At 39.4% G+C, this 19,250-nt stretch overlaps 2 protein-coding genes across 4 annotated transcripts; one reads left to right on the top strand and one right to left on the bottom strand.

Moving 5' to 3' along the window:
* The first annotated feature begins 797 nt into the window (after positions 1–797).
* Positions 798–3,700, top strand: LOC133741213 (glycine-rich cell wall structural protein 2-like). 3 transcript variants are annotated; one of them, XM_062169151.1, is made up of 8 exons: positions 798–985; positions 1,168–1,248; positions 1,333–1,421; positions 1,510–1,584; positions 1,716–1,777; positions 1,859–1,915; positions 2,653–2,913; positions 3,365–3,700. In XM_062169151.1, the coding sequence occupies exons 1-8, from the start codon at positions 863–865 to the stop codon at positions 3,448–3,450; spliced, it is 834 nt and encodes a 277-aa protein (XP_062025135.1). In that variant the 5' UTR covers positions 798–862; the 3' UTR covers positions 3,451–3,700. The 3 variants fall into 3 exon arrangements, with proteins under 3 accessions (XP_062025135.1, XP_062025136.1, XP_062025134.1); XM_062169152.1 differs by having other exon boundaries at positions 2,653–2,910; XM_062169150.1 differs by having other exon boundaries at positions 802–985; positions 2,653–2,916.
* Positions 3,701–4,223: 523 nt separating this feature from the next.
* Positions 4,224–6,842, bottom strand: LOC133739102 (large ribosomal subunit protein uL3). Its single transcript, XM_062166825.1, has 6 exons — positions 6,784–6,842; positions 6,399–6,499; positions 5,966–6,076; positions 5,469–5,773; positions 4,798–5,207; positions 4,224–4,672 (listed from the first exon to the last, which is right to left on the bottom strand). The coding sequence occupies exons 2-6, from the start codon at positions 6,481–6,483 to the stop codon at positions 4,414–4,416; spliced, it is 1,170 nt and encodes a 389-aa protein (XP_062022809.1). The 5' UTR covers positions 6,484–6,499; positions 6,784–6,842; the 3' UTR covers positions 4,224–4,413.
* Positions 6,843–19,250: the final 12,408 nt, after the last annotated feature.

Genomic DNA, 19,250 nt, shown 5'->3' on the forward strand with positions numbered 1-19,250 from the left:
CTTGGAGGCTGAGAACCCTGATCAAAGACAAACTCAGCCTCGCGAAGCAAATCAATGAAAATGGTAAGGATTGTCTTCTATAGGATATGTGCTCATAAAGAGTGCCAACATTAGAGAAGTACTCGTAAACCAGTAAAGGCTTGCGGGTCTCTAAACAACAGCCTAGGAGCCTCACTACATTCCTGTGGTTGATCTGAGAAAGAGCAATCATCTCATTAACAATTCTGGAAGAATTAACTACTTTCAACTTCTTTATGGCTACCACCATTTTATCTGGTAGTATTCCTTGGTAAACTGATCCATGAACTCCTTCACCTACTTTCTCATGTCGACTGAAATTATTTGTTGCCTTCTGAAGTTCTTTTAAAGTAAAAGTTATCATTCTTCTCTCAACATATGCCTCATGGTTTGTCAAGTCCTGTGGCGGATGCCATTGCAAATACGGCGCGCACATGGATCCTCTGCTCCTGTGATGTACGTGGTCTAACAAGCTTCCTCTGTCAGCTTTGGCTGCTTTTAATTTTGACTTTTTTAGGTGTGGTTTTAATAGGGGCTTCTCCTTAAAACTGTTTTCCTTTTCTCCTAAAAAAATAAAAAATAAAAAAAATAAAAAAATACATAGATGGATGCATCGGGAAAATAAAATAAAAAAATTACTTTTGCTATAAGGAGTTAAGGACCGTTTAATAGAGTTGCGGGGTGTTTCGGTCATTGAAGTGGTAAGTTACCAAAGCTCTTTGTTTGATCTGATTGAGCGGGTATTCAGGTATCGATTGCTTGACTGAAACAACTCCGAAACAGTATCTCTCACCATTAATCTCAAGCCCTAACCCTAATTTCCATTTTGGAGAGATAGAGAAACATGGATCGGTATCAGAGGATAGAGAAGCCTCGGGAGGAAACGCCCATTAACGAGAATGAGATTCGCATTACCACTCAGGGCAGAATCAGGAACTACATTACCTACGCCACCACTCTCCTCCAGGTCCATTCTCTCTCTCTTTTCTTCCTTCATTTTCACCATCACGTTCTTCTTCTTTCTTAATTTAGAACCCACATTACTTGTAGCAAATCCATGCATTATGTGCTACATTTTCATTGCCGAATGAACATCGCTTTGTTGTATCACATAACCTATATGACCTAATTTGTGTCCATTATGTACAGGAGAAAGGGTCCAATGAAATTTCTCTCAAAGCCATGGGCAGAGCTATCAACAAGACTGTGATGATCACTGAACTTATTAAGGTTACCTGCAATCCACAACTTGACATGTGTTTTAGTGCACCATGTGATTACACTCATTAGAATTATCTGTTTTTTTTCCTTCAGAGGAGGGTTGCCGGCCTTCATCAAAACACCTATATTGGCTCTACTGATATAACTGACATGTGGGAGCCACTAGAAGAAGGCCTTCTTCCGTAAGATCATACCATCATCTCGGTTTCTCCATGATACATAGTTTCTTCTCGTTATTCTTTGGGTTAATAAAGTTTCTTATAAATGCAGCCTGGAAACTACTCGCCATGTTTCAGTGATTACAGTTACTTTGTCCAAGAAGGAATTGGACACGTCCTCTACAGGGTATGGTACTCATGCTCTTATTGCTAAATTTTCTAGATGCACCTCTAGCAATTCATAGATACATTGAGACATCAGATAAGATTTAGGATTATTATGGTGTATTCCATTGTTTTACTTTTAATATGATGCAGGTATCAGGGACCTATCCCAGCTGATCAAGTGAAACCATGGACTGAATATGATTATGAAGGACGTAAGGCCACAAGTTATGATCTCACTATTGTAATCCTTTTCTAAGCATTATTATTTATTTTCTTTGCTGTTGTGCGTGCAGAGGGCCCTCCTAGTATGCGAGGAAGAGGACGTGGTCGAGGAAGGGGTAGACGAAGAGGTAATAGACGACGGTTTAAGATCTTGAAATTGATTTCTGGGGTTGTCTTGCACCTTGACCACTAGAGCAGTTCATTGATTTGCTTATTCATTTGTTAATTTGACTGATCGTTCATGCACTTGCTTAATCACTTATTAAACTTCATAACCATGCATGCATATGCTTATTGGTCGACTCATACAGAAAAATTAAGTGAAGTAAATAATGAAAAATAAGTTAAATTAATAGCATTACCTCAGATTGCTCAGCATAAAAAGGAGATGTCTGTGAGTTGTGATAGGGTAATTGTTGAATATATTTGATGAAGTGCATGTGATGTAGTGTTCTGTTAGAAATTCATTAATAATAGATACTGAAACTTTTAAACTCCTAGGAAGTCTATGAAATCATTATAAATGGAGATTTGAATACAATTTCATTGTGAATTACATACAATATGTGGTGGTGCACATTGTATTCCTGTCCAATCAAATCTACTGAGCACCTAAGTTTTCCAACTTTTTTTTACCAAAATAGTTGGTAATAGTGTCATTTGGCTTTTCATACATTCCTCATAGTTTATGCTGTTTCTCTCAGATTTTTTACAACATTGTATTCATGCCAGATCATATAGGTTTGCATTTAGTTTGATGAACCTTTTTCTGGTGTTCTTTTACTCCCTCCCTATACATGTTTTTGCATTGTACTCTCTCAGTTTTATGATTTAACGAACAGCAACAGTTAATCTCTTTTTACAGGGAATTTTAGTAACGGAGTGATGGTATACAATGCTGATGGCGGTTTCGATGGTGGTCGTGGCTATGGTGGGTTTGATGGTGGTCGTGGCTATGGTGGGTTTGAAGGTGGGCGTGGCTATGGTGGCAGGGGTCAGGGTCATGGAAGAGTCCGCGGTTATCGTGGGCGTGTGCGAGGATATGGCAGTGGAAGTATGCAACCAGAATCCGGTGGTTATACTGTTTATAATGATTATGGAGGTGGAGCACCTACAGGACAAGGTCGTGGTAAGCTTTGAAATTTTTGTGTTTTAACTCCATTGTTTCTATTAATAGTTTAGCTATAATCTTGATGCAGGGCAGAAGTCTTTTGGATGCTCCTGCATCAAATCTACAAGGGAAATGTATACCATGCCCCTTTGTAAAAAAAAAAACCTCTTTCTCTTTCCAAGCTTCCTCTTTTGGAAGCGTGATGCATAATTCAGTTTAGGATCACTAGTACTAAACCTTTATTGTTTTCCTAACAAAATTGATGTGTTTTGCAAACTCTTCTTCATATAGAAAATCTTGATGAAAATGGTGAATAGAATTGCCCTTGTTCTGTTGGTCGCATCGAGTTCTGTGGTGCAGGAAGTGCATGATATTTTCTTATTCTATCTGCGAACCTTGACTGTCATAATATAGGAAATGCAATATAACCTTCTCTTAGTTACCGTCTTTTCTTGGTGTCTTTCAGGGAGAGAGCGTGGACCAGGCAGAGCAAGAGGCGGTGGCCGCGGTGTAGGTGGTAGATTAGATGGACCTATCCAGAGTGCTGTGTGAACTCAGGATTAGGTACCAAAGCTGGTTTAGGTTGCAGAAAATTTTGGATGCCTGCTCTGCTATATATTCTATTCTGGGGGCAAATTGGGTTTGGGGTAGGACATACTGGCTTCAGTGATCTGCAATGTGACAGCCACGTTTTTGTAGTTTGAAGCATAGAATTTTTTTGTTGAGAGTTTGATTGACCAAAACTCTTAACACTGTACACATTTTCTCCTCTAGAGAATAATAGGGCAGTTACATTCATAAATATTCGAATATTCATTTGTTTGGTCTTGATCACATGCCAGAGTTTTTGGTGACTCTTACCATCTTGGGTCCCATGTTGATTAACTGGGATTTCCAAACCGGGTTTGCAAGTGTGATTAAGGAATATACAAGTGTTTTAATAACTTTTTTTCAAAAAAAATTCAATAATTAGTTGAAGCGCTCTTCTAGTTCCACAACCCAATAACGACGCTAAAAGCTTCATTGGCGTGATATCCAGGTCCTTAGAGATTCAAAAACCCCTTGGGACTCACCTCCTATCAAGTCACCCTCTTGCATTCTTTCAAGTTTTCGGCTATTCATACACTTCCAACCTAGCAGGAATTTAATCAATTCGATCGGTTCACCTTATTTTCATTGTGATACAAGGGAAAAGGAGAGACAATAAATCAAGGGTATATGTGCTTGACACATTCTTTTCATTGTGATAGCATATGACCAAGGGAAGTCCAAAATATGCAGAGCAGCCATTAACCAACATATATAAAATTTTCAAAACAAAAGACTAAATTTTGAAAGTTGAATTGTAGTCATTTAAATTTAAAAATATCAGCTACAAAATAAAACTTGATACCCATAGTTTAAAATCCTCTTGAAACAAAGATAATAACAAAACTGTTGCAACATAATCACTCATAGAAAACTAAGTGCTGCCAAAACCCTTGATATCCAAAGGCTTTCAAACAGTTATAATCCTTATGCCTTGAGTCGTCCATAGTACTTCTGTTTCTCCTGTGTAGTCTGGAAGCGACCATGCCCGAACTTTGAGGAGGTATCGATGAACTTGAGCTTGATATCCTCAAGAGCAAGACGAGAGGTCTGCTTGAGCAGGGACTGGCGAAGGGTAACAACCCTCTTCTTGGGTCCAACACAGCATCCCTTGATCAGAATGTAGTCATCTTTCACCACACCATAATGAGGGAAGCCACCAATTGGAGTGATGTCCTTCTCAGTCCTGGATTATCATCGACCAAGTCAGATCTTAAAGTCCAGTAACTTTAGCAAACCAATAGAAGTACAGAGGAGAAACATCAAATTATCAATATGTAGAATTTAGAGATTATAAGTGCAGCTACTCACCTGTCAAACTCAGTGACAGCAGTGTGTGACTCTTGTCCGGCCTTTCCAAGCTTGTAAATTTTCTTGTTCATTTCAGTACGGTGATGGTATCCATTTTGACCAGCCCTGGCAACTGTAAATGAAACTCTGGCAGGATGCCATGCACCAATACAAGCAACCTTACGCAGACCCCTATGGGTCTTACGGGGAAGCCGGGTGACACCCCAACGAGTAACAACACCTTCATAACCCTTACCCTTTGTCACACCAATGATGTCAATCATTTCATCTTTCTGGAAGACGGCATCAATAGGGATTTGCTTCTCAAAGAAGCTTTTTGCAAATTCAACCTTTTGAGCAATTGTGCCACCATTCACCTGGATCTCCATGAGATGTGCTTTCTTCTGCTTCAAACCCTTCATCTTCCTGATCTGCGCATCATTGTGAGAACATAAGGTGGTCAGAAAAGTGTGACAAGTAGCAGCTAAGAGATTCAAGTTACACAACATAAATCAAATCAAAGCACATAACAGGGTTGTTCTATTTATTTTCAAGCTGAAATGAATGAAAGTCCTATGAACAACCACACAAAACAATATAAGGCTTAAAAACAATATGCACCGAGTCAATTCTACAAGTTGAGTATTATTCTTATCAACTAAAAAAAAAACCAAGTCAAGTATTATTGATACCTGAGTGTGAGCCAAAACTCGAATAACAGTAGCATATTTAATCAGTTTCTCAAACTGCCCTTCAATATTCTTCTTTCCTTCGTCAGTTTCATAGGTCTTGGAGTACTTTGCGAAAGCCTTCTTCTTGGACTTGCACCAGTTCTTGTAAAACCTCCTCTTAACCTCCTCACTGAGATGCTGAGCCCACACTGTGTTCAAAGAACGAAGGCCGCGGGGTGTCTTCACATAACCCACAACACCAACAACGACCATTGGAGGAGCCTCAATGATAGTGACAGCCTCACATGTCTCCTTCTTGTGCAGCTCTAAGGAAGTCATTTAAAGTTTGGTGAGAAATCGTACAACAAGAGTTTATAATAATATTGGTCCAGAAACATAAATGATGAAATTTTAGTTTGTTCCCCCAAGAGCTTTAAAATTACAACTCCGTTTAAAAAAAGCAAATGATATAATTTTTGGACAAAACAACAAACAACAATGAGAATTATTATGCTTACTTGATCCAGGTTTCTCGACATCCCTGACAATGTGAGTCATCCCAGCCTTGTAACCAAGGAAAGCAGTGAGCTTGCAGGGCTTGGATGGGTCATCCTTGGGGAAAGCCTTCACTGCATATCCACACGATTAACACAGCATTAATACAAATAAAAACTTTAAAGAGAAACACAAGAATAAAAACGTAAACTGTATGCATTGCAAAGCCAGAACTTGCTATAGCGACATCAACAAGGTGTAAAATGCAGCATTTAAAAAACTAATTATATGAACACGTGCATCTTGTTCTATAAATTTCTCGTAAAGAACACATGTTGTATAAATTCGATTTATACGATACAACCAAAACATAAATCTGAAAAAAAATACAAGTGCATATATACATATACAGATGAATGGGATAGTTAAGTAGAAGGGACTAGTATGTATGTATACCTTTTCCTCTGTGACGAGCAGCTCGCTTCCTTGGAAGAAATCCAAGGGATCCATGCCTGGGGTGCTCAAACTTCCTGTGAGACATTCTCCTCCTCCTTCTCCTTCGTTGCGACAAACACAAATTAAATTAGCACAGAGTAAAAGCCTAACACGTTCTATATTAAACAAAATACTAAGATGAATATTGATTCTAAGAAACGCATTGAGATTGATACAAGAACAACTAGCTTACAAAATCAGAAAACGAAATGAGTTGTTTATGTAAAATCAAATGAAATTTTGGGGAGTATACTGGGGATAGTGGAATCTCTAATGTTAAGAATGAACCCTAGTTTTGGTGAAGGAGAGGCGCAGAGAGAGAGAGAGAGAGAGAGAGAGAGAGAACCTGAGCTTGAGAGAGCGGCAGCGGCGAGCACTTGACAAGGTTCGAGAGTTAAAGACTAGGGTTTAGTTTGTGTTATATAGTAGTGCATTCTACATAACAGGGCCTAAACTTTCTTTCAATTCACCGAAAGCCCAGTTTGTTTTCACAATTTTAGGCCCAATACGAATAATTTGGTGAACCCCTATAATCAGAAAAAAAAAAATATTAAAAATGACCCCTAAATAACGCTAACTTTATTTTTCTAGCCCTTTTTTTTTGTCAAAATTTTCTAGCCAATTATTTTGTCTTCTATTTCTATTTCCATTACTGTTGACTAATTTGGTGAATTTCGGAACAAGATATAGGATTATTATTCAATATAGGACAACTATCTTAGAATTAAATCTAACATAGTTGTCATACACTCATATGGGAGAAAATCAAACTTGGGCATATCTAAAAATTCATACGGAAAAGAAAAATGTTTGAATACTCACTAATTGTTCAAAGAATCTAGGCACTTATTGGAAGTGCGCCTCTTCTTAGAAGCCACGCATCCTGTACTTTCTCCATTTTCATGGAGATCACCGTAGGCTTAGGCCTAATCTATTCTGACTATTACATTCTTAATGGCGAGGGTTTGAGGGTTTTTTTGGGTTGCCCAAATTCTCTGCAGATGTGCCTTGGACTTGATGGAGTGGTGGACTATGACGATGGCGGTTGGCTTGAGAGTTGATTCCACTTTGTAGGTTGGGATCCGATCCTTTCCTTCCAATTCCCTTTAAGTGGGCCCCTAAATCAATTGGATACTGCCAGGTCATCACTTAACGGCTAATTTGGACAGCTCAGCAAAAATTGGACACGGTTGATTGAAATTGAGAGTGTAGGGGTGTTGCTGATGAAATTGAAAGAGGATGGACTAACATGATGTTGAGTGCAAAGTGCAAAGTACAAAGTGGTAAACTGAACTTTGTCCTAATATATACCTAAAATTAAATAGGGTAAAAGTTATAATTGGTTCTTGTGATTTGGGGTGATACTCAATATTAACATTGTGGTCCCAAAATATTTAATTTTACCCTTGCGATTTGCTAAGTTGATCAAAGTCGGTCCAAAAACTAGTTTTGACAAAAAATTTCACATTTGCAAGGATTAGTTTGTCATTAGGATAAAAGATAGAATTAGAAATTTTATGAAAAATGAAATTAAAAGAAAATAAATCAGAGTTCCACAACTTCCAATTTTTTTGGGGGATTTTTTTTAAGGGTTTCTGTCCATTTATCCCATTTCTAGAGATTTTTTTCCCACTTACCCCATTAAGTTTTTTTAATTCCCCCTTACCCAAAACACTCTAAGGAAGTCTTCCTTAATACTCCATAAAGTTTTTTTTTTTAATACCATTTTATCCTAACCCATGTGTTACTTAGAGAGAGAGAGAGAAAAAAAAACCATAGGAGACTTCGCTGGATTCCGGTCACTGGCCGCCGCCCACCAGACTTTTCTGAAAACCTCACTGGAGGTTCCCAAAAAGGTCGTCGGAGATTTTATAGGTCGTCAGAAAGGTTTATTGCCCCCAATAGACGTCTATTGCCGCCCAATAGTCTATTGCCCCCCAATAGACGTATATTGTCTCCCAATATACGGGCAATAAACCTCTATTGCCCCCCAATAGAACTTTCGGTAGTCGGAATGAGAACTAATCTTTCTAAAATTAGACAAATAAAACTTCGATTAAAAAAAAAATGAAGAGATTATATCAATTTAAAAACATCTATTGCCCCCAATAGACGTCTACTGCCCCCTAATAGACATTCGAAACTTTTTTTCCTTTCCTTCTGCCCCATTACTTAAAAAAAAAAAAAAAATTGATTCGGGCACCTAGAAATTGATCTAGGCACACACGTCAATAGTCTGTGCATCGAAGCTCGCCTACCAGGTCCGATTTCGAAGGGATGTTGAAGGCAGTGGTACTCTCTGACCTCCGAGCTTTAGGGTCTCCCTCAATCCATGCCTCGCGCTGTTTGGACCCAAAATGAACATTTTGGCCTGACAAGGCATGTGTTGGAGAAATTGAGTCAATGTCAGTGGCTCAAGCTATATATTGTCGACAAGCTCGAAATATATATTTAGAGGCTAAATAAAGCCTACTATGGAAACATGAAAAGTCAACTTTAGCACATTTTCCTACTTCGGCTAGGAGAAACCGAGCTAAACAAGGAAGGAGGGGCGGCAGACTGACCAAATGAACTTGAAATTAGCTGAAACTCTGCATATCCATTCTAGACAGCCCAAGGATCATTTCTTATGAAGAGTGCCAGAGCTTTTTTTGAGTGGAAGACCTTCAAACAATCAGCCCAATTTTCTACAGAAGCAAAACTGGAAAACTGGACCTGTAAGAGGTCCAGCAGCATTTTCGGCCCAACCACATGGAATAAAAATCTGAAAATTTGTAAGGATGATCTACACTCATAGTGGAACATTTCATATGAAGAGGTCGAAGGCATATAATGAAGTCTTGTTGGAGAAATAATTGAAGGAATAAAGGGGCAGAAACTGACCTAAAACCAGCTCAATATTCACATGTTCATGTTTCCTACCCACATGAAGAAAGCTAGATGCTTTTCTCTTTTTCCTTGGATATATTTTTCTTCTACAATCTCTTTAATAGATCATCACCACTTCCATGTTGCTGCACCTTCATGCTTTGCTTTCATTTCATCTTTTCTCTATCTTTTCCATATTTTACAAGTGAACTTAGATCTACTTTCATTATTTTTCTTCCACTCATCATTTCACTCTTCTTTTTCTTCCCTATATAAACACCTTCTCCTCTCATTCTAAAAGACACATTCACATTCAACAACAACATCTCTAAGATGATCTAAGTTCTCTCTAGAGCAAACCTCTCTAAGAGGAACTCATCTCCTTCTCTTTCTCTTACCGGTGATCATACTCCTAGTCCTAGTCTTCTCAGAAGCCGACTTTCAGTGCCACCAAACCCTCTGTCAACGTGCTTCGGTCCTAGTCTCCTCGGGAGCCGACGGTAGTGCCGCGACCACAACGGTTACAGAACCAGCCAAGCAAGGGTAACGCCCTAGCAACCCAGCCAAGCTAAAGTCACGCTTTAGCAAGTTCTCCTCACTTCCCGGTGGTTCTCGCTCTGCTCGATCTACAACATCGAGTATCGATTTGGTGATTTTCAAGAAGCTCAGCAAAAGTCCTCACCACGAGGCACAAAGAATCCCACGACGAGGTTGGTGCTCTCCTCGTCCACAATCGCTCAACAGAAGTCAGGTCAAGGGACACCCCCGACGACCGCACCCGAACGGTGCTGGCACGCCCGCGCAGAAAAGAGACTGTTGACCAGCTGCAGCAAAATTCTGGAGCCAAACACGCGCTTCTCTTCTCCGCTCCCAAACCCTTGCTTTGGAGCTTATTGGCCTTCTATTTACAACGCCTTTGTCCAAATTGGGGACGGGATCTCCGATTGGCCTTTTGCTTCGCCGCGACTGGATCGACCTGGTCCCAATTGGTAGATCGACACCAAAGCGAGGCTGAATTGCGACGAAGACAACACGATTCCTCTGGTCTCCGAGTTGTTGCGTCGTTGCCGGAGCTGGAGGAGAGAAGGAGACGACTTGGGTCGAGCGCGGGAGCCGGAGGAGAGAGAGGGGGCTGGGTCGAGCGCCAGAGTCGGATGAGAGAGAGAGGGCTGGGTCGATCGCTGGAGCCGGAGGTCAGTTGGGAGGGAGAGAGAGAGAGAGATTGATGTTGAGTGGCGTAGCTGTAATTCATTAATTGTGCTAAGGTCAAAATAGTCATTTGTTGTTAAATTGTGTAGGTTGGAAGAAAAAACTATTGCTGGGGTAAGTGAGATAATTTTTGCTTATTTTGGTGCTTTGAGTCAAATACCCTTTTTTTAATTTCATTTTTCATATGTTATTTAATTTAATTTCTTTTACTTTTTAAAATTTAAATGATAAATTTGTCCTTGCACAAATGTCAAAAAATAGCAATTCTTTGGCCTTGCACGTACAAATGTCAAAAAATAGCAATTCTTGCTATTCTCTGACCTAGCTCTGCTAGGGTTTACTCGACGGCAACCGGTTGCGACAAAATTTCTTCTCCATGGCCTATAGTGATGAACCTACAATTAGGAGAGCGGGGATTTTTTCTCCTCCTTTCTCTGGTTGGGCAGAGGGTAGCGGAGGCGAAAAGTTTTCCCAACTTGTTTCTCCAAGTCTTGGCTTTTGTTTTGTCTTTTTGGTATTTATGACTGATGAACAAGTCTTGATTCCAGCACCGATTGGGACATTGTCTTTTGCTGGTGGCGTGTTGGAGGTGATTGGATGATTGAGATTGGTGGTAGGACCTGGATCCTAGTTTTGGGTTTGGAATAAGAAGGATGGACCATTCCAAATGTAGTGGGGCAACGAGTGGATGGGTCCTTCCCAAATTGTATTGGTGTTCGGTGCAGACTGAATGACATAAACGTTGTTGATCGCGGTTGTTAGTCAAATAGCTAACCTTAAGTATAAGGGATACAAATAATAATATAGGGATTTAAGAAAGGTTGTTGAACCCACAAAGATTGAATTTCTTTCACTAGATAGGGTACACCTAAGGAGAGCTAGATTATGCAAATGTACAATCACGAACCTAGAATCACAAGGAAATCTAGGCTTATGGTGAGTATGTGCAAGATAGAGTAGTGATTTGATTTTGGTTATTGAATATAATTTTGAATTGAAAACAAGTAGAGGCTCAAATGTAACTAAGTTACTCTAAACTAAACTAGTGATCAAATGGATGAAAGTTTGAATTTAGATTGTCTACCACTAATCTCCCTTACAAGTACTGATACATTTCAATATGAATGATGCTAAATTAATTAACCAATTTCTCTCCTTGCATCATTCTCGGGTATGACAAAGGACATCATCCTTTAGTGATATCACCACTAGTCCATAACAGTTGATAGACATCAGTTTTTAACTGATGTCTATCTCAGTCAGCAACCGATGTCTCGTTAAGTGATGTCTAATGTGATAATATTAGACATCGGTGGAAAACTGATGTCACTAGCATACTTAAACATCGAAATTTCAAGAGAAACTGATGTGGCATATATGTTATACAGCATTATTACTTAGAATTTTCGATGTCTAAACAAAACTTTAACATCAGTTCTTTGTGTAGACCTAATGTAAAAAGTAAAAACAAGATCAGTTTCCTAGTTGTATATGATATTTGAGATGAATTAAACATCAGTTCTTTGTTAGTTTGTGTTATGAATCCAAATTTACACATTACAAAATGACTTGAAATGTGATGCGGTATAGTTTTACATATTATTGCTATTGCTCATATAACATAAGAGACTAACGAAAAACACTAAAAGTACCTGAAAATTGAAAAGCAACATATTTTATTAGCACCAAATGTAAAGAATACAACAGAGGGGGACATAAGGCCTGACCTCCTAGTACAACAACATATAAACAAGAACTACAACTACAAGAACAAGCATAATGGAAATCAATTAATATGTATTGACTAATTCTATAATACTTGATCTGCCCAAACGCTAAACACACTGTAGCTCTTTCCATCAAATCTGCTGATCTTTTGGGAGTTGCCACAAAGATGTCATCTTTCTAATTCAGCAACTATTCAAAAGTAATTCATTAATGTGTGCAACATATGATATGGACAAGAATGGTCAGCGTCAGCAAAGAGGTGAAAAACAAAAACAGGCAAAATTGAATTCTGACAAAACAAAAAAAAAAGACCAATAATCATACTAATGATGACAACTGAGCTCTTATATAGTAAATGTTATAAATATCATCATTTTTAACATATACATTTGATGGAACTAAAAAACCTCTAAGACAACCAAATATGAATTACTTTAATAATTAATCTAGTTTGGCCTTGCAACTCCAAAGATTAGCTTGAGATTTAGAATGTACTTCAGAGTAGATGTTTGTAATAATTATTACCTGGAGTCATAAGTTGATAGATATTGATCAAGTCATCTGCAATAAAAATAAAAACAAAAAAATAAAGAAAATCTTATATTATGAAGAAAACATACTACAATTGTTACCCTTAATTAAGCAAGAGGAAATTGAAACATTAGTCTCTATTGATTAAATAAAAACACAGCAAATAAGCAAAAGAGACAAAGGAAATTTCCATCTCCAGAGCATTGCACTAACACTGAATTAAAGAACCCAAACAAATTGCATGTACATAGTAACTTGAATTGGAAAAAATAAGTCAAAAATTACTATCCTTTTGCAATTTAGAAAGGATAGTATAAGACTCACCAACAACTTACTGCACTTTCAGTTTGGTTAGGTTCAAAAGTCAAATCCATTATGTCCTCAATGAATACCCTGTTACCAATCTAACCATATATAAAACAAAAACAAAAAAAGAGTATTAATTTGTTGCAGCAATAGCAATAATCCAAGCAACACACAACACAAACAAAACAAAAATCAGCACAATGGCCAATTTATCTAGACAACAAGTTAAAAAGTGTGAAGCACTTGCAGATTGGAAGCAAAGTTCATTGTCATATTTCCGTTTTGCAAATTAGAGCAAATTACCAGATTAATGAAGGATATAAGTTCACCATAAACTAAACAATTACATTCAAATAATCAAAAGATTGATATTGTAAATTTAAACTCGTAGGGAAGAAATTACCTATAATCGATAATCGATAAGAAAGGATAGCTTTGGGTTCCAATTGAAAATGGAATTTGAGAGGAACAGATAAACCATAACCTAACAATTAAGAGGGCAAGGCCTAATATACATCAACGTCGATTAAATGAGAAAAAGATTAAATACTACCTGATCGAGATGCAAACTCTAAATTGGAGTGATGGTGACCCATTATGTTTAGGCGATCACGTTCGAGGTGATAGGTTGAACCTTGAGCCCTGATAAACCATCATATAATATTAAGTCCATGTGATACATCAACTTATCAAACTAAGAACAAATAAGACAAACCAATGGATGAAATGCTAGTGCGAGCTTTTAGAAATGTTAGAAATATTAAGTAGGTGAGTGAAACATAATGCAACCCACCAAGCGAAATGCAGTGTATCGAATCCAAATAAGGATTCAAGTTGGGTAGAAACGCAGAGTTCTCATGTCCATAACCGAGCCGATCCCTATGGCGTTTACCCCAAATACAAACCTTGCCGTCCACCACTAGCGAAGAGTGAACCCACAAGAAATATCCATTTTGCAAAATGGAGTTGAAGAGTCTGGGCAAAGAGATTCGAGACGGATTGAGTTTGAGAGAGAGAGAGAGAGAGAGAGAGAGAGAGAGAGATGGTGACAACTTGAGCCAATAACCATCGATGGGTTGGACTGCGTTTGGATTTTCTAGGGTTTGAGAGTGGAAGATGGTAAGGAAGTAGATGGAGGGAGAGATTATGGGTGTCTTTTAGAGGAATGGGGAGAGAAGCATAGTGATATGCGGGAGTGGGAGCAGTTTTTTCCCTTTTCATTTGTGGTCGTGATATGAGGGAATTTTAAGCGAGCTCTCCGCACTTCTAAAATTTCCAGTAATTTTGAAAAAGACATTTTACATTAGTCCCTATAAGGCATGATGTTTATAATATTGTAAGACATCGGAATTACGAGAATATGATGTTAAAGAACTTACGACATCAGTTCTATACTAATCTGATGTCTCTTAGGTGATGTCTATTAATGGTTTTGTAGTAGTGCACGCAACTCCTCTCGGGTGTAGTACTTAACTACTTAAGTCATGCATTTCAATCTGGATACGTATCTAGTGCATTACCATAAGTGTATAAAGTTTGGAGATGAAGAAATCACGCTAACCAACCAAGCATATCTCTAAGTGATTGTAATTCACAACTCTACATGCACACCTAGTGTGCTTTCGTCTTTAACATTCAAAGGTTACCAAGTGTTGATGCCCAAAAATCCAGCTATCAGGCCCAATTCATTTCTCGAGCCCAATAAGCAAATTATAACGACAATCATCATGCCACGCATGTGGACCCCAGCCACATTCACGCATTTGGGGCTTGCAAGAGCGGGTGTGGTGTGGAAGGTAACGGAAAAGCATGAGGCCCATTATTAGTTTTAGGCTTGTTGGTAATTTCGGACTTGGGGACCGAAATTCAAGCTCAACAGCCCAATTCTGATTATGGGCAAGTGAAGAAGAAAGAACCCAAAAACCACTCAATTACAACAAACACTTCTCTTTACCCAATATATTCAATTATTTTCCTTAAACTAGACATCTCAAGTACTATATCACCTTCTTTTACACACAAGCCAATTCTCTACCCACAACTCCCATTTTTCCAGCAGCAAATCTTGGAACCACAATTCCTGGATTACAGCAGCAGAATTTCTGGAGTCACCGCATCAGCAGGATTCCTGGGATTACAGCAGCAAGATTTCTGGAACAGCAGCAGACCTAAGCCACCACCACTCTATAAATCGATGGTTATAGCTGCTGTGAAAGGGAGGCAGGCACAAGCTAACTACTAAACAGCCCAAGCAACTCTCCCACTAGGAGGACAGAAGCCACAACAACCCAAGCAAGAGATCAAGCCCTATATTTGAATCCCTAGCCATCAATTCCTCCCAATCAACCTGAACCCAAAATCATACCATTGCCAGAATCTCTTCTTCCGAAACTCATGATTTTCTAGCTCCCACGCCATGCACATCTTGCCAAGCCTTTACTAAAATTGCATACTAATTCACTGCCGTGAATATGGAGAGGAGCTGCTGGGAAGAAATCAACAGCATTCTTCTTAGGATTTAATGTCCTTTGAGGTTTGCTGGGCCTAGTTGCTGCTTACTCAGACGAGGGAGCAAAATCTTGGGTCCTTACCCATGAATTTTCACTGCCGTACAACTCCGATCAAAATGCCCCTCACATTTTTGGCGACTTCACTGGGGACTAGGCCATTATTCCAGCAGCTAACTTCTTATTCCGGCAGCTAACTTCTTCCTTGCTGGACGCATGCCAAGCTAATCTTTGATCTTGGTAATCAATGTTGGGAGCAAGTTATAAACACCCTGTGCAAGTTGTAATCAACGTTGCAATTTACAGAGAGTTTGAGGAGAGAGAAAGTGGATATGGGCTTTTTTTCTCTCTCCTCCATCACCTACTTCCGGTCACCACCGCAACTCACCTCCACTACCACCGTGATCACAGGCCTCCGGCGAGTCCATCTCAGCCTCCGCGATGTCCGATGATGTCGAGGGTGAGGTCACGCACCGACACGCATTACCTAGAAATCCTCTCTAGACACCCAGAGTTTTCTCTCTCCTCCACCATGCTCACCGGTCTCCGATGAGTCAAGGCCAGCTTCCACATCGACCACCGAAGCCTGTAGGCGCCTCACGCGTCGACGCCGACGACACCAAAATCTGATTCGGACACCCGAATCTGAGCACCCAGTTCACTTCTTCCTCGCTCGGGACAGCGCCATCTAGTCCTCCGTGATGCAAAGTCTAGGCGAGCACTATCTCTCGGTAATGTTAATTTTAGTATGCTGGCTGCCTTTGCATTACCGGCGATAGTTCGACGTACCGGCAGCAGTCGCTCGTTATGGCACTTTGGACACTCATCCCGGCCGCAATTACATGCACCAACAGCAATTTGACTTCCCGGCAGCAAGTCGTCATCTTCTCCGGTGACTCAACCCCCAGCAGCGACCCAATCTCCCGAAAATAAACCCATTCCAACATCTGCTTGCCACGATGAGGACAACTAACATGGGAAATTGGGCAACCTAAGGTGAACTCAAAGTTTATAGCTTTGTTGGGTTATCATCAGCCATGGGATGTGCAAGTTCTGCTTCAGCGAAGAATTAAGTCGAGGTACTCCAACAAATATCACCAGACACCAGAGATACAACTTGCACTTTCTTCCCAAGACAACCTCCAGACAGCGGAGGTTCCGACAAAGTGAATCGCTTCAAAAAAGTTAAGTATTCTTTTTGCTTTTATCTCATTAAACATGGGCACCACTAAAATATGTATACCTGCCGAGACTATCATGCTTGGGCTCATCTAATTTGCTTGCTTCTGTTTGCTTCAATATGAGATATGTCTTCACTACACCTCACACACATATCATATAAGCAAGGTGGTCAATAATTCTAATTCAAAAATCATATACATATATATGAAGGTCAAAAGCTCCACAGATTTATTTATTCATGGTATAGGACAGTGGGAAACTCAAAAACTACTCTCTGCTAGCTATGCTTGCTGCGATGAATGATCAATCTTGATTTGGTACACTTCAACACACTTTCAACACGCAAGCATGCTAGATTCATTTAATATGGCTGCCATGGTTTATAATTGACACGTAGTCCTCATGCACACCCTTGCTTACACGTACAAAGCACATGCATCAAAGTTAATGTCTCAGCCTTATGTGATACCATGTTTTATGGCAATTATTTCAACTATATCAACCTTTGGTCCCATACTGCCATGCATGTTGCGTCGCAAATCAAACATACAATTTAATCTTCCATGAAGAATGGACAAACCTTTATGTCGGGGTAGTGTGTCCCCTGTATTCACTAGATTGATATAAGGCTCCAATGCCTCTACACATTTCTATTTATGAGTTGCTTCATTACTCTCTTATAGTTGATTGCTCATATGAACTCGGCATGCCACCAAGTTGTGGTCTCCAGTGCACATTAGTGTGCCGATAACACCACTTGTGGTTCCATTCAATTGATGCACGTAATATTTATTCAAACATCTCAACAAAGCTACATGAACACATCATGTTTTAACTTAGTCAATTAAATATTTTGAATGAGCTACTACTCACTTGCTTATTTTTGAGAGGTATACTCACCCAATCGGGCAACTTCTTATGTGAGAAAGTTCAAGCAAACGTACTTTCGGTACTCGCTAGCCAACATGAAGTCCTACGCACAGACAACTCTATTATTGCAAGTATTGTAGAAATGCACGCAAAGGATTTTTGGTGCCTGTTTCTCCAGCCAAAACCATTTGAGCAAGCAATCAATACTCAATCAAGCCAATTCCAAGCAAGAGACAGTCCATCACTCTCCAAAAGCAACCAGTATCTTAAATGATATGCTTTGACACTTGGGGGCTATGCGATTAAGGCGATCAGTTGCCGCGGTGATCAACGCAATCAGTGAAGATCCACACCTACATCGAGGCTACTTGCATGTCAATTGAAATTTGCACGCCTCAGTCATGCACATAATTGAATCATGCTTTATGAATCCAATGGAAGTCATAAATATGAGCAATATATTCAAAATTCCATGATGCAACAAGCAATTACTCAAAGTTCAAGCCCGCACTTGCCATGAGTACTCAGCTTACCTCCTGAAGTTCATACCCATGCACTCTCTCTTAATCATTCAATATATTTAAGAGAACACTTATCACACATTCATGCATATTACTAATTCATATGCTAAGTCATTAGTACAATAATCTAATGCATACTCCGAGCCGCGCCAAGCTAAACACAATGCCAAGCTCGTGCTCATCATAGGCTCATGCCAAGCACATGCTCACATCAATGCTCATGTCAAGCACATGCTCACGTTAATGCTCATGTCAAGCACTGCTCATGCCAAGCTCGCGCTTATGCCAAACTCACGCTCATGCCAAAGCTCATGCTCAAGCCAAGCAGATCCACGACCAAGAGGAATACGCCAAGCCTTTAAACAAGTTCATGCTAGGCAAAGAAAACCCAAGCAAGCATGATACTATGCATACAAGCATCAAACATACATGCAAAGCCATGCCAAGCTCCTCCCTAGGGTCGTGCATCTATCATAGATCATATGAGAGTCATGCCAAGCCTATTCTCCTAAGTATGTACATTTCAAAGTCCACGCACTCTCCCTTGGTCCGCTAAATGATTAAGGCAACATTAAGCCAAAACTATCAATGCACATGCCTAAGCATAGTTACCACAAGCTCAAGCAAATTTAAGACAAGCATAAAACAACTCATTCTACACATAATCAAGCATGTAGAAGCCAAGCAAAGAAAATAGAACTTTTCACACACCATGCGAAACAAACCATCAAGCATATCTATAAGCCAAATGCAAATAAATACTTTTATGCTCTCTATTTTCATTATGCACATCCTACTTTACTCTAACCACATATCATATTTAACACACATACTTACCTATTTCGTTTTAACTTTCTTTTCATTTGTCAATTATTTTGCAAATGCTTTTATTGTCATGCTCATGCTTTACAAAACATATACGCGGCTTCTAACTGTATTGGTCCTTCCGTTTTTCGAGTTCAAGTTCACTCTCATTTTACTCTAATTCATTATCAATTTTACTTTTACGTAACTCATTCTCGTTATCTTATGCTTACTTATTTTATTCATTGTCCTCGTAAACACAAGCACTCTTCTGTAATGCAAATCAC

The sequence above is a fragment of the Rosa rugosa genome, chromosome 3 (genome assembly GCF_958449725.1).
Source record: "Rosa rugosa chromosome 3, drRosRugo1.1, whole genome shotgun sequence".
Lineage (NCBI taxonomy): Eukaryota > Viridiplantae > Streptophyta > Magnoliopsida > Rosales > Rosaceae > Rosa > Rosa rugosa.

Coding starts and splice junctions, on each gene's coding strand:
- LOC133741213 (XM_062169150.1), top strand. CDS start 863: ATGGATCGGTATCAGAGGATAGAGAAGCCTCGGGAGGAAACGCCCATT. Junction 1,249..1,332: donor TGATCACTGAACTTATTAAG/GTTACCTGCAAT, acceptor TTTTTCCTTCAG/AGGAGGGTTGCCGGCCTTCA. Junction 1,778..1,858: donor TGAATATGATTATGAAGGAC/GTAAGGCCACAA, acceptor TTGTGCGTGCAG/AGGGCCCTCCTAGTATGCGA.
- LOC133739102 (XM_062166825.1), bottom strand. CDS start 6,483: ATGTCTCACAGGAAGTTTGAGCACCCCAGGCATGGATCCCTTGGATTT. Junction 6,077..6,398: donor TGCTCGTCACAGAGGAAAAG/GTATACATACAT, acceptor GTGGATATGCAG/TGAAGGCTTTCCCCAAGGAT. Junction 4,673..4,797: donor GCTGTCACTGAGTTTGACAG/GTGAGTAGCTGC, acceptor ATGATAATCCAG/GACTGAGAAGGACATCACTC.